This window comes from Pseudonaja textilis, chromosome 1 (genome assembly GCF_049901715.1).
Source record: "Pseudonaja textilis isolate UNSWEBS1 chromosome 1, rPseTex1.2, whole genome shotgun sequence".
NCBI lineage: Eukaryota > Metazoa > Chordata > Lepidosauria > Squamata > Elapidae > Pseudonaja > Pseudonaja textilis.
Window position 1 is genome coordinate 324,921,109 of NC_141990.1, and position 15,464 is coordinate 324,936,572.

Here is a 15,464-nt window from a genome sequence, read left to right on the forward strand (position 1 = left end):
ACTAGACGGTCATTTATCTGAAATGGTATAGATTCTCCTGCTTGAGGAGGGAGCTGGACTAGAAGACCTCCAAGGTCCCTTCCAGATTGGATTCTATTCTTCTTTTCTCTTCTTCTTCTTCTTCTTCTGTTCTTCTATTCTTCTATTCTTCTATTCATTCTATTCTCTTCTATTCTCTTCTATATTTATCTCTATTCTTATTCTATTCTATTCTACTCATTCTAATTCTATTTTTGTATTCTTTATTACTTCTCTTCATTCTCTTCTCTTCATTCTCTTCTTATTCTATTATTCTATTCTATTCTACATTTATCTCTATTCTATTCTAGTCTTTATTATTCTCTTCTATTCTACATTTATCTCCTATTCTGTTCCTTATTATTCTATTCTATTCAATTCTACATTTATCTCTATTCTATTCTTTATTATTATTCTATTCTACATTTATCTCTATTCTATTCTATTCTATTCTATTCTATTCTATTCTATTCTATTCTATTCTATAGTCTATATTCTATTCTGTTCGGTTCTAGTTAAAAGCAATTTCTGGTTTTCATATGCCCCCCATTTTGGTGAATCGTGGGCCTGTCCCTACCTCTCAGACCAACCCATGTCACAGAATTGTCGTGCTGGGGAAAACAGGTGCATAGGTAGTCCTTGACTTATAACCCCATCCATTTAGTGACTGTTCAAAGTTACAGTGGCACTGAAAAAAGTGACTTATGACCATTTTTTTACACTGTTGCAGCAACCCCACAGTTACGTGATCAAAATTCACCTGTTTGGCGATTGGTTCATATTTATGACGGTTGCAGGGTCCTGGGATCCCCTTTTGCGAACTTCTGACCAGCAAAGTCAATGGGGGAAGCTGAAGCCACTTAACCGTGTTACTAACTTAACAACTGCAGTGACTCATTTAACAGCTGTGGCAAGAAAGGTCATAAAACGAAGCAAAACAACCTCTGCCTCGCTTAAGCAACAGAAATTTTGGGCTCGGTTGCTATTATAAGTCGAGGACTACCCATATTAGGTATAGTTCACCTTCTTGAGTTGACCAAAAATACTTTTATTTTAAAATGGGATAAGAATCTAATGTAATAATAAGTAAACCAATGAGTCTTTTCATTGAAAATTAAAGAATTTGAAAACGCCTTTTTACAAAGCTGTCTCCTAAATGCAAAAGGACAGAATTTGCAGCTGTAAGATCAAGTTCTGCCTACAGTTTGAGCATCGCCTTCTTTTTAATGTGAGGTAAATTCTCTATTAATCTATAAGATTCTAGTCCAGAGGTGGTATTCAGCCAGTTCTGACAGGTTCTGGAGAACTGATAGCGGAAATTTTGAGTAGTTCAGAGAACCAGCAAATACCACCTCTGACTGGCCCTGCCCCCTTCTCTTCTCTGCTTTCCATTGAGTCCCAGCTAATCGACTGGGCCTTCTTTGGTTGCCCTGCACAGGAGAACGGAGCTGGAAAGCAGGTTAGTGGGGTGGGGAGGGAATGGAGATTTTGCAGTAACCTTCCCCTGCCACACCCACCAAGCCATTCCCATCAAGCACACCACGTCCACCAAGCCATGCCCACAGAACCAGTAGTAAAATTTGAATACCATCACTGTTCTAGTCCTCAATAATTTTCAGTACTCAGCCTAGTCAACTCAATTTCCATCCAGCTCTCTCTAAATAGGTAAGACATCCCTTGGAGGCAGTGAGTGGCTCTACTCCCATCCTTGTACAGACTGGATGATTTCCCCCTGCTTTTCAGTCAAAACTCAGGTGTCCTTTTCTACCTGGTTGCGTGTTTTGTGGGACTTCTGCAGTGCCACCCGCCACTGATCATACATTTTGATGCTCAAATTGGCACAAGTCCCGTGTTTCCGCATCCATCCAAAGAACTGCTTGAGCTCTCGGCGTAGCGTATTGTTGTGTTCTCCATTCTTGGGTTCACAAACTCCCGGGGTCCGTCCTGAAAGAGAGGAAGCGAAGACTGACAAGGGATATTCTGCCAGGGGTGGAGGGAATAACAAAACTCTTAACCTTTGAATGCTAGAGGAGAAAGAAGAGGAAAAGGTGAAGAAGAGGAGGAGAGGAGGAAGAATAGGAGGAGAACACAAGAAGGAGAAAAGGGAGAGGAAGAAGAGGAGGAGAAGGAGAAAAAAGGAAGATAAGAGGGGAAAACAAAGCAAAGAAAAAGGAGAGGAAGCAGAGAAGAAGAGGAGGATGAGAGGAAGCAGAGAAGAGGAGGAAGAGAGGGAGAAGAAAAGAGAAAAAAGGGGAGGAGGACAAGGAGAGGAGGAAGAGGGTTCTGCTGGATCAAAAAAGTTTTATTTAGCAAAAAAACCCCATTATTTAGCCCAGCTTCCTTTCCATTTCCTGCAACAACCAATCAATGCCTCTACAAAACCTACAGAAAAGGTATAAACCAACTTACCAACCTACTCGCGTTCTCTGCCCCATTAGTATCAATCAATTGCAATCAATTTGCAGAAGAGTACTGGCTATGCAGGAAGAATAGCACAGTTGCTAGGAGTAAATTTATACACTAAGTTGTACACATTTAATAAATAACTAAATAGACCCCATAAGAGGAGCCCACCTGGATCTAAACATCCAACTGTACAGCTGCTTCCAGATGATACACAGGTGCCTTTGAAAGGTGTCAGCATGTAGTCTGGAGGCAATAATAATGTCTTTTTTGGGCTACGGGCCAGCTACTGGTATTTAGTTGCCAGCTCTCTCAAATTATTAAAATCTGCAGGGGGAACCACAGAGAGGGTCGAGGTGACTACACAACTAAGTGTTCTTTATATGTGTGGAACATATTGCATCGATTTGAGGCAGTGTTTCTCAATCTTGGCGACTTTCAGATGTGTGGACTTCAACTCCCAGAATTCCCCAGCCAACCAGAGTTGAGAAACTGTATCTAGTGTGTGGTATGTTGAAAGGCTGTTTTAAACCATTGTTTGCAAGCCATCTCACATCCCAAGTTTAAGCCAAGTATAACTGTATCAAAATAAAAATTTAGCAGAAGATTTTACGGGCAACCTTAGAAGCTCCACTATTTTTTCCACGAGGAGAAATCCACCTGTGCTTTGCCTGTTTCATTGCCATAATTTTTTTTTTTAAAGCATTGCATGCTTTCATTTATCTCTCCAATATCCTCCTGAAATCATCTCAATTATTCTTCAGCACGCACAATTTATCTTCGACCCATCCTTAGTAACTGAGTCATCCAGAAAAAGATAAATCTGATGAACATGGGGAATTAAGTATATGTTCTCTTCAGGAAAACTAGCGGAGCCTCCCTCACTCCTTCCTTCCTGCCCTCCCCCGCCATCAGGTATCCTAAGAGCCAGGAGGAGAGGAGATGAATGATATGTGTGAAGGCTTGGGAAGAACTGGAGGAGTTTGGGCAAGTGTTTGTGGACTTCTCAGCTGGCTTTGAAACAAGAAACTCAACTCGGGTGCAGGGCAACCAATCGCAGGATCCAAGTCTCTTGGTTGGAGGCCCAAATCTACTTCTGACACAGAATTGGATTCTTAGGGTGTCTACTCAGGTTTCTGGGAAGGGGAACGTGACAGGAGCTCTGAGCTTCAAGTTGGAAGGACGTCCAAGAAGGCCACCAAGAGAAAACCAAGAAAGCAAGCACCTGGCAAAGGAGTAGGAGCTTTACTTAGGGCAGGGATAGGGAAACCTGGCTCTTTTATCACTTCTGGACTTCAACTCCCAGAATTCCTGAGGGAGCCATAAAAGTTTCCCCATCCCTGGCCTACTGATTTTTCAGTTGGGATGGGGAACTTTTTATGGCTCCCTCAGGAATTCTGGGAGTTGAAGTCCATAAGTGATAAAAGAGCCAAGTTTCCCTACCCCTGTCTTAGTGGATTTCTGGTGCTCCCTGTGGTGACCAGACCGCTAGCCAGTAAAATAGAACAACACAATAGGAAGACCTAGTTTCCAACTGCAACTTTGAGGTAATTTCAGCCCCAAAACCACTGTGGTTCAGACGTGGAGGTGCTGAAATAAAACAGGTCCTCTTTCAGTCACAGAATCCAGATGGGTGATTTGGGGACAGGACCTTTCTCCCTTTACCTTTTACCTTTCTCCCAGCCCTAGGCTTGGGATCCAAAAAAGCAATGTCCATCTGTCAATCTGCATTGAACTAATCTGCTAAGCTGTGGTGTATACTCTGCAATGGACTGGTTGGGGTTGATCATCATCACAAATTGTGCTTTAGCTGGAGGAACATATTATTCCACTGTATCTTTGTCAGAATAGAGTTGGTAGGGACTTTGGAGGTCTTCTAGTCCGGCCCCCTATTCAAGCAGGAGACTCTATCATTTCAGGCAAATGGCTGCCCAACCTCTTCTTAAAAACTTCCAGTGTTGGGACCATCCACAACTCCTGGAGAAAAGCTGTTCCACTGATTAACTGTTCTCACTGTCAGGAAATTTCTTCTTAGTTCTAGGCCCGTGATGGCGAACCTATGGCACGTGTGCCATAGGTGGCCTGCAGAGCCATTTATGTACGCATGTGAGCCCCAGCCAAACCTACCTGCACTGCGCATGCGCACACCTCCCAGCTGGTTTTCAGCTTCCCAGAGGCTCAAGGGAAGCCTCTGCAGCCTTTGGAGGCCAAAAAAAAGGCCCATTTTGTCATTTCCGGTACTTCTGGTTTTGTCACTTCTGGTACTTGGCCTCCAAAGGCTGCAGAGACTTCACTCGAGCCTCTGGGAGGCCAAAAAAGGCCTCAAACAGGCCAAAACTCAGCTGGGAGGTGCACACATGCGCAGTGCAGGTAACGGGGTGGCGGTGTGTGTGTGTGTGTGTGTTGCGTGCACATGTGTGGGGGGGCGCATTGCATTGTGGCTGCCAGCAAACACACGTGCTTTCAGCACACCACAACAAAAAGGTTTGCCATCACGGTTCTAGGCTGTTTGTCTATGGAGATTCTCAGTCATCCAGGTCATGATTGTCCCCAAAGGTGCTTATTCAAGAGGAAACTGGCTTTTCTTTCATGAACGCACAGCATAACGTAGGAGAACAAACCCATCGGGACAAGATTCAGCAGTCCATCTGTATTTAAAAGACAGAGTCCACCTTTTGGACAGAGAGGACCACTGGTTTGAAAGAGGGGTCAAAGAGGTCTATGTCAAAATTGAACATCCCTCTCTCAACAGAGGGGGGAAAATACAACATCATCTATCTTCAATCTACAACACAGCTCTTTCAACAGTTCCACACCCATTTGCACCACTCAGGGAAACCTCCAGGTGGCCTTAACGACCTGCTAAAAGGATGCAAATGACCAGCAGTCTGCAAGGAGTATAAATCCTTCCATTCCCCATCATCCAGTCAGAGCTGAAAAGGCTTCTTAGATGAGAATCGAAAGATCTTCAAAGAAAAAAGGCATAAAGTCCAGTTGCCTCTTGAAAAAGCACCTTTGGATTCTAGGCCACTTAGAAAACACCAGCCCCCTCTTTGCCAAAGGTAAGAATGGAAAATTGGTCCTATTCACCATTCCGAGGTGTGGAGGCTGCTGTTGGGTTGCTCCAATCACTCCAAATGCCAGCTTTCTTTGAACCGTAGATTCCGACTGGATTGCAACGGACTTGGACAAAATACACCGTCCCAGGCCTTAGGCCTGCCAGACGGCATGACGTCTGGTTGCTAACATTGTCGACAACCTGTCACAAGAAAGAGAAATATAAAATATTTAGTTTTTAAGAGAGACCTGGTTCTTCCATCCACCGAAATGCCAACTTTGGACGTAATTATATAGAAATAGAAAATTCTCAAGGTTAGGGGGGAAGCGATAAATGCTTAAAAAAAAAACACTAGAAATCTTCTGCAGATTTTTTTGCTGAAAGGATTGGGGGGCTACAAAAGGGTTAAAAGGAAAGGGAAAGTACAAAGTAAGAGAGGAAAAAAGAGGAAAGAATAAGATGGTTACTGGATAGAAAAGAGGGTGGAAGTTCTAATCTTTTACTATTTTTTTCTGTTTCTTTCACTTTTCTTAATTTTTTGTTATCTTAAGAAAACATTTTCCCGAAGAAAATACCTTATTTTTATCTATCTGCAGTCATGTTAGCATGATTTAAGATGTTTTTGTCAAAAACATTTACTTCCAATTTTTGGTACAATTGGCCCATAATGAACTATTGGTTCACTTAATGACCGCAGTATTCGCCTAACAACTGCAGCCAAAAAAAGATTGTAAAATCAGGTCTGGTTATGTGGTGACTCATTTTAGAACCGTCACGACTTACGACCAAAATTGTGGACTTGCTTTTGGTTGTAAGTTAAGGATTACCTGCATTATGATTTGGTGGAAAGACTACCACTCAGTCTACTTGGGCTGACGTGATATATATTCTGGGACTTTAAAAATGCCAGTTTTTTAAGAACGATAGAAAACTGGTTTCCAGTGCTTATCCATGCAATTTTAGAGCAGTTACTGAATTTGATGGTGAATTTGATCTAAATTCCAGAGCCCACTTGACCACTTCTCTGGGATTTTAGCTGTTAAAAAAACTTTTGAAGATTTTTTGATCCCTCATGCCTACAGTATTGCGATCTGATTTTTTTGACCAAAAATCTTTGCTTTTAATGTCTCTCTCTCCTTCCAGTTTTGAAGTGGATCCCAGACCTTTTTTTAAAAAAATTATCCCCTTGGGGCAGGATGTTTGGCTTATAAGCAATTTTTAAAAGATCTGGTTTTTATGGATTTTTTTTTTTATAAAACCACATTTTATTTTTGTTTATTGTGAAGCTGACATTTCACCAGAAACCCCCCACCCCCCTTGTTATCTTCTCAATTTTCACAGACTTTGGGATACACTTCCTCAATTTTAATCTGAGTACAAGTGAATTTGTCACATCTGCTCAGATCGGCAATAATTTTCCTTTCCAGTCGTCCTCCCCCTTTCCTTAATCTTTAGGCCAAGTTGCTATACAGCTGGGGAACATAGAAACTTTTAACTAAAAGTCTGGTGGAAGATTAGAAGCCAATATATGACTTTATCCATTCTAACTTGAGCTTCTTTTTTATTGTAAAGCAGTTTACTGTTTTCAAAAGCAGTTTATGCATTAATCCCAGTTCTACATTTTTCTTGTTAATTACTGTATTGTTTCCATTGTATGTTTCCAATTAGCTCTCTTTCTGTAATGTGCTTTTATTTTTCTTCGACTATTTGTTTATTACATTTTTATCCTGCCCTTATCTCAAGACTTTGGACAACTGGCAGTACAAAACAAGATTTAAAAAATATAATTAATAAATGCATGGCCCATATTTCCTAAACGCCAGGAAATAAATACTTCATGTAAACAAAACAGATCAATAGCCCAAACCTGGCTCTTTTAGTGTTGTTTTTCAAATCTCTAGCAAAACAAAATTGTTTTAACCAACATTTTAAAAATAAATACAGGCAATCCAGTGTTGGGATTCAAAATTTTTTACTACCAGTTCTGTGGGCGTGGCTTGGTGGGCGTGGTGTGGCTTGGTGGGTATGGCTTGGTGGGCGTGGCAGGGGAAGGATACTGCAAAATCTCCATTCCCTCCCCACTCCTGAGGGAAGGTTACTGCAAAATCCCCATTGCTTCCTCACCCCACTAACCTGCTTTCCAGCTCCGTTCTCCTGTGCAAGGCAACCAAAGAAGACCCAGCCAATCAGCTGGGACTCGGGAGGCAGAGAATAGAGGGGGGCGGGGACACTCAGAGGTGGTATTTGCCGGTTCCCCGAACTACTCAAAATTTCCGTTACTGGTTCTCCAGAACTGGTCAGAACGTGCTGAATAGCACCTCTGGAGCAATCAGATTCTGTACAGAATGGGTGTTTAAAACAAGGAAGACTATACTGGACAGGCAGATTTTACTGACAAAGGTGACTTACACACTTCTTTTTTAAAAAAAAGTTTTATTTGACTTACACACTTCTGACACAAGATGTCATGATGATGTCATGATGATACACGATGAGATGGGATCTCAATCAGTCATTCTCCATCTTTACTTTTTCGATACCACCACCCTCCAGACACCCTATCAAGTGCCTATCTCCCAAATTCAATTCCTGGTTTTTGCTGTGATTTAAGGAATTCATCCTCCTTCTCTTAAGGAGGTCCATCTAGCGGGACCAAGAAGAAGGGCCGTCTCTGTGGTGGCTCCCGTCCCTATGGAATATCATCTCTGTGGAAATACAATTGGACCCCATTTTGACCCTCTTTCGCAAGATCCTGAAGGCCTGGTTTTGCCAGCGAGCCTGCGGACCCTAGAGTGAGATGGAGCCCATAAATGGCTTATTTGTTTGTTGTTGCCAGTGAGATGGGGGTTTATTGCTTTTTTATTGTTTTTATATTGGGTTTTTATCTTACTAAGCCCCCTTGAGTCACCAAGAGTGAGTTAGGAGGTATTATAAATGTTCTTAAATAAAACAACATAAATTCTATAAACTATATTGCATTGGCGCTCTCTGTGATTAAGACACACTCTGCTGATTATTTTCCTAATATTCTTATTGAAAACATAAAAATCCATCAGCCATTTTAGGAGACATGCCTTTAGTCTTTATCTCGTTTCTTTCCAATAAGCTGTATTAAGTCTAGCCACACTTACTTTTAACAGTAGGAGCTCAACTCATAAAATGTATCAAGGTACATGGCCTAAGGACAGGATAATCAGTCAGTTGAAACACGCACTTTTAACACGCACTTCTGAAGGCAAACAAGTTGGCTCTGAAATGTTTGTTACTTAAACTTCAAATATAAGTTAGAGCTTCATCTGTACTTACAACTGCTATGAAGAACATTGCAAGCCACTTTTTTGTATCTTTTTTTCTTTCTTTTCTATTTTTCTTCAGCTTTTCTTTTTTTGACCAGGCCTTGCACTTATGACCATGGCAGCATTCATACAGTCACCTGATCCAAATATGAGCATTTAGCCTAAATCATAAATACTGGCATGTATTTATTATGTTGCTACATCCCATGGTCATGTTATCACCATTTGTGACCTTCCTGTTGTGGCCCGCCAGCGACCAGGGGAGCTGACGGAAGACTCGGACAGTGAGGAGGTTGGGGAGGAACATGGACCAGTCCTGGAGCCTGGGGAAGGCTCTGATGAGTGCTCTGCATCGAAGGACTCATCATGGGGCCAGGGCCATCTGACAGTTATCAGCTGCCTTCAGAGTCAGAGATCAGTGGGGCAGAAGAATAGCTGGAGCCTGTTCCTGATGTGCGCATGTGCAGAGCTGCCAGGAGAAGGGAAGTTAAGGAACAAGGGTCGAGTCAGGAGTAAAGGCAAAGGTGGACAATGAATGGCTCCTCCCATAGGGAATAAATAGGAGCGAAATGGGAGTGGTGTTTGCAGGAGACAATTAGTTCATTTAATCAGTGTAAAGATTTGTTCGCGACTCTCAAAAGATTCCTTGCCAAGTATCTTCTTGTACAGCGTTGCACTTGGAAGCTATCGGCCTGGCAACTCTCCAAGCCTGATAAGGTCTGTGGTTGCGATTCACCCTTGAAAGACTGTTTGCTGGGACTTTGCTGGATATGAATGATAGGAATTCACATTAGGCTAATAAAAAGGGGTTATGTAGGGACAAGGAGTCTGCTTCATGATTTTATAAAGCCTAGGTCAGAACACTCCCCAGCCAGCTTCAAGAAGCAAGTCAATAGGGGAAGCTAAATTTGCTTAACAACCACATGATTCACTTAACAACTGAAGTGATTTGTTTAACAACTGTGGCAAAAGGAGTCATAAAATCGAGTGTGGCTCAATTATCAAACTGTCTGGCGTAACAATGCAGTTGTTAACAAATTCTGGTCCCAGTTGTGGTACAGATAGTCCTTCACTTATGATCCCCAAACTGAGCCCCCAATTTTTTGTGCTAAATGAGACATTTTGTTAAGTCAGTTTTTCCCCATTTTACAATTTTTCTTGCCACAGATGCTAAGTGAATCCTTGTAGTTAAGTTAGTGACATGGTTGCTAAGTGAATCTGGCTTCCCCATAGACTTTGCCTGTCAGAAGGTTGCAAGGGGGATTACATGACCCCAGGATGCTGCAACCGTCATAAATATGAACCAGTGGCCAAGCATCCCAGTTCTGGTCATGTGACCATGCAAATGTGAACAACAGTCATTTCTGAGTACCACTGTAACTTCAGACAGTCGCTAAAATAAATAGTTGTAAGTCAAGGAGTACCTGTACTAACTGGAGACTACCTTGAGTCTCCAAGCTCCCAAATTTGGTGTCAGCTTTGGAAGCCATATTAGCACCAGACACTTCCACACTGCCACATTCTTGAGCCTGGGAAAATGGGAGGGGAGAATTTCATGGAGTGTATGTAGTTAAACATAATAGCATTCTTCTTCTAAGTCAAGGTCATGTTATATCTGCACCTGGGGGAGAGGACGTCTCAAGTTGGGACGGATGGCGATTGGGGCCTGTGATGCGATGATGGGTGCAGGGGGGTGGATTTATATACGTTTTAACTTATTGCAAGGAAACCTGGAACTTTCAGATTCTGGATTTCCCAGATGTGCCAGTTTACTACCCAAATAAAAAAAGAAAATGTCTGTCTCGGAGTTATTTATTGGAAGGTTTTCTGGAACGCTGACATTTGGACCAGATGTCCATGTGGATGCAGCCCCAGCACGTTGCAGTTCCTGATTACTCCGGCTGATGCTTGCCCTGCTGCAGAATAAATATCACACCCTGTTAAGGAGACTCACCTTCCATTCCGAACTGTCCTCAACCCGGTACTGGATCTGATATTTGGCTTGGAAGAGGAAATCCTTCAGAGCAGGAGGCGCACTCCACCTCACGCTGAGCTGGTCCTCCAGGTCTCCCACTCGGCTCACGTGGACATCCGAGGGTGGGTCAGTTGTGACTATCGAACAGGGACAAGTGGGGACAAGTCAAGACTTAAAACCAAGATTAAGATTTAAAAGGAACTGGAGGAAGCATGTCAAAACGCACCAGTCATGCGAGTTATCTCCTATTTGGGTTGCCTGCAGGAGTGATTGATTTTTTTTCGTGCATGCTGTAAACAGACTAAACTCCAGAAATCAGTTTAAAAAAAAAACATAGAAAATCATAGTCACGTGACCCTGGGACTCTGTAGATATTCATAAAGGTGAGCCGGTTGCTAGGCGCCCAAAATGTAATCACATGACCGCAGGATGTGTGTGTGTGTGTGTGTGTGTGTTGAGATCCACCTGTGAAAATTAATGGCTTGAGACTAACAAATGGGGCTGCGGAGGATATTGACTGCTACCAGAAGAATTTTACACCCTCATTCTGGCACAGAAGGATGGCACGGTGGCTCAGAAGTTAAAACGCTAGGCTTGTTGGCTGGAAAGCCAGGCAGCCCAGGTTCAAGCCCCGAGTGCCACATGAGGTGGTGAGCTGCCATTCTCGTCCTGGCTCCCACCAACCTAGCAGTTCAAAAGCATGCAAATTCAAATAGATAAATAGGCATCACTTTGGTGGGAGAATAACAGCGCTCCATGATGTCATGCTGGCCACATGACCGTGGAAATGTCTTCAGGTACCGCTGACTCAATGGCCTTGAAATGGAGATGAGCACTGGTAGCATTCAAAGCTACAAAAGCTGAAACTTTTGTACAACTTTTGAAATTGTCAAGGGACACATGGAATTAGCCCTGATAGCATCAGAGAGAAGAGCAACCAGGATGATTAGGGGACTGAAGACTAAAACATATGACGAACAGTTACAGGAACTGGGCATGGCTAGTCTAGTGAAGGACCAGGGGAGACATGAGAGCAGTCTTCCAATATTTGAGGGGCTGCCACAGAGAGGAAGGGGTCAAGCTATTCTCCAAGGCACCCGAAGGCCAGAAAAGGAATAATGGATGGAAACTGAACAAGGAGAGATTCAACCTGGAAATAAGGAGAAACTTTCTGACAGTGAGAACAATCAACCAATGGAATAACTTGCCCTTGGAAGTTGTGGGAGCATCACTTGAGACTTTCAAGAAGAGATTGGACTGTCATTTCTCAGAAATGGTGTAGGGTCTCCCGCTTAGGCAGGGGGTTGGACTAGATGACCTACAAGGTCCCTTCCAACTCTGGTTATCTGTTAGTTGACCATGGTTAGCATACAACAGCTTTGTCAACCAAATGTGAACAGTTGCCATCAATATTTGTTGGTGAACTGTGAGGACCTTCTTACCAACATCGACAATGTCCAGCATCACCACATCAGATACAGCCATTCCAAGTCGGTTGGATGCTTCTACCCAAATTTCGTAAGGTGTAAACAGGGCTAAATCTTTGGGGATGTGGCAGGAATATGGACCGGCGGTGTGGTATTCCTGGCAGATATTGTCCCGGCCATACCATCTGCAAAACAAGAGTGCTTTCTTTTATTTATTAGATTTTTTTTCTAAATCCCACCTGCCTTGCTGCATTAAGTAAGTCAAGCAACAAACATTTCTAATATTCTTTCCTCCTCCTATTTTACCCACAACAACAATCCTGTGAGGTACGTTGGGCTGAGAGAGAATGACTGGCACAAGGACACCCCGCCAGCTTTTGTGGCTAAGCTGCAACCAGAACTCACAATCTCCTGGTTTCTAGGCAGCACCTTAAGCACTCTACTGAACTGCTTGTTTGCGCAGCCCGGTAACTGGCATGCCAAGGCCCGGTGCCGGTCCATGGATGGGGGGGCTGGGGGGTTGGGAACCCCTATGTGATGACCAGGGGCCTGGCACAAAGGCAACACAGTCACATAAGTAAGAAGAGTCCCTTTAGTATCTCAAATTTTGCTCCCAATGTCCAGGTTACCTTCAGCTGGAGAAAAAACTCTCCCAAGAACAGTCTTTAAGTGGAGGAAATTCAGTCCAAAAACAAAGTACATACAAACTGTAAATAAAAATCCACACAAACCACGCTGCAGTAATTAACTTGACAGGGCAGGAGAAGGAGAAGGAATTGCACACTTGAAAGGCTAGCAAAATACACACAGTTGGGAAGACGCCAGGAAACCAGATAAGCCTCGACAATACGAGATAATTCACAATTTGCTCTCAACAGTTAGCTGTGGGCAACTCCTCTTTTTATACACTGTGTTCTCAACTGCAGCTAATGAAGGGAATCGGGCCCTTTCCTTCCCTGTAAGCCACACAACTCACGTTGCTCCCTTCTCCATTCCTCCCTGCGTGCCCTTGGATGAAGAGGGGGTGGCCCTGGGTCTTCCTCCAAATTTCCTCTGCCTTGTTCTACTTCTCCCCTGCTCTGCCCAGCTGGACTTTGCCCTTCCCCAGTTTCTTCCACAACCTCCGGAGCCACACTCCCACTCCCAGTCAGCTGCTTGGCCTCCCCCTCCGAATCAGATTCCAACAGGGGCATGACACCCTGCCCTAAATCACTGCTTTTCAACCTTGGCAACGTTAAGATGTGGGGACTTCAACTCCCAGAATTCACCAGCCAGCACAGGAACCACAGTCCTATTTTGACTGATAGCAGGTCAGGAAGAATTGTCTGAAATTCAGCAAGACTACAAAAGTCCATCTCATTCTGTGTCTTTCCTTCTAAAGGGCAAATCACCAACTTATCACCCCTTTATGCCCGTGTCATCATCCTACCTCAGCTTATATTTCAGGGAGTAATTGGTATGCAGGTGTGTCTCGCCTTCTGACCCAGGTACCCATCTGCAGGTGAGGTCTTTCAAATTCTTGGACCAGCAAGAAATGTTGGTTGGCTTTTCAGGAGGCACTGAAAGATATAAATAAATCCATAGGGCTCTATACTTGGGTACATACAAGTAGCCTTTAACTCACAATTTAGCAACAGTTTGAAGTTACAATGGCACTGAAAAAAAGTGACTTAGAAGTGGTCCTCACTCTTACGACCATCATAGCATCTCCATGGACATGTGATCAAAATTAGAGCGCTTGGCAACTGGCATTATTTATGGTGGTTGGTGATGTGATCGCCTTTTGTGTACTAGCTGGTTTCTGACAAGTAAAGTTAATGGGGGAAACTGGATTTGCTTATTTTAAGAATTGCACTGATTCACTTAACAACTATAGCAAAAAAGCTCATAGAATCGGGCACAACTCACTTAACAACCACTTTGCTGAACAAGGGAAATTCTGGTTCCAATTTGAGGACTGCCTTTATATATTGGTAAACAGATTGTGCTGTTTACGAAGAAGCACAAATGCCAAAATAGCTATGAAATAGCACAAGGGCAGCTTTTTAAAACAGCAGCGCCCCTCTCTCTTCTGGCACTGGGGAGAAATTTTAAACCATGGCCTGCAGTTGCCCTTTACGTTAACAACCAGCCTGTCCCCAGCTGACGTTTCCATCCTTCCGAAATCAAAAATAGCCCTGCGATGATAAAAAAAAAATTAGACTATTGATTAGTCTAATTAGACTATCCATCATGGTTCAAATGGCGTGTTTTTCTCTTTGAGAGCAACATTCAAGAGCTGAAACCTTCTCGTATCACTTCAAGGTTTCAGAGAATATACTGGAAAGAAAAAATAAAAAAAGCAAAAGACTAAATGGGCCTGAGAAACCCAGAAGGGGTTGGAGCCCTGCAAATGGCTTGTTTGAGTGACTATTGGATTTTTATCATTGTAAGAATGACAGAATCACTAAAAGTGAGTTGGGTGGCCATAAAAATGTTCGTTCGTTCATTCATTCATTCATTCATTCATAGATAGATATATACAGGTAATCCTCGACTTATGACCACAACTGTATCCAAAATTTCTGCTATTAAGTGGAACATTTTGTTAAGTCAGTTTTGCCCCATTTTATGACCGTTCTTGCCCCAGTGGTTAAGTGAATCATTGGAGTTGGTAAGTTACTCACACGGTGGTTATGTGAATCTGTCTTCCCCATTGGTTTTGCTTGTCCAAAGGTCGCAAAAAGGGATCACGTGACCTTGGGACACTGCGACGGTTGTAAGTATGAACCAGTTGCCAAGCATCCCTGAATTTTGATCATGTGATCATAAGGATGCTGCAAAGGCTGTAAGTTTGAAAAATGGTCATAAGTCACATTTTGCAGTGCCGTTGTAACTTTGAACGGTCAATAAATGGACTGTTGTTAAGTCGAGGACTGCCTGTATACAAATAAATAAAGCAAGCCAGTTTTAACCTGGTCGAAGCACTGCCCAGGAACCGCGCAACAGAGCATGGCTTCTGGCTCACCATTTAAAGGGAAAGTGAATTGTGATTTTTTCCCCCCCAGTCTATTTTCATTGCAGCTCTCTTTGGCATTTCAACAGGTAGTCCTCAACTTACAACCCTTCATTTTGTGACCGTTCAAAGTTTCAATGGCATTTTAAAAAAAGTGGCTTATATAACCAGTTTTCATCAGAGGTGGTATTCAGCAGTTTCTCGCTGTTAGGATTCTAGCAATTGCTCTAATTAAATTATGATTCTCCAGCCAAACTTCAAAAAACTTCAAACGATTTATTAGAGGTGACAT

At 42.9% G+C, this 15,464-nt stretch overlaps 1 protein-coding gene across 1 annotated transcript in view; it reads right to left on the minus strand.

Moving 5' to 3' along the window:
* Positions 1–15,464, minus strand: part of CRLF1 (cytokine receptor like factor 1) — a 46,311-nt gene that overhangs the window by 1,237 nt on the left and 29,610 nt on the right. Inside the window, exons 3-7 of the mRNA XM_026699056.2 lie at positions 13,607–13,736; positions 12,193–12,362; positions 10,730–10,887; positions 5,512–5,680; positions 1,787–1,962 (exon numbers count right to left, since the gene is read on the minus strand). Of these exons, the coding sequence (XP_026554841.2) occupies positions 1,787–1,962; positions 5,512–5,680; positions 10,730–10,887; positions 12,193–12,362; positions 13,607–13,736 (803 nt within the window). The remainder of the gene's footprint in view (positions 1–1,786; positions 1,963–5,511; positions 5,681–10,729; positions 10,888–12,192; positions 12,363–13,606; positions 13,737–15,464) is intronic.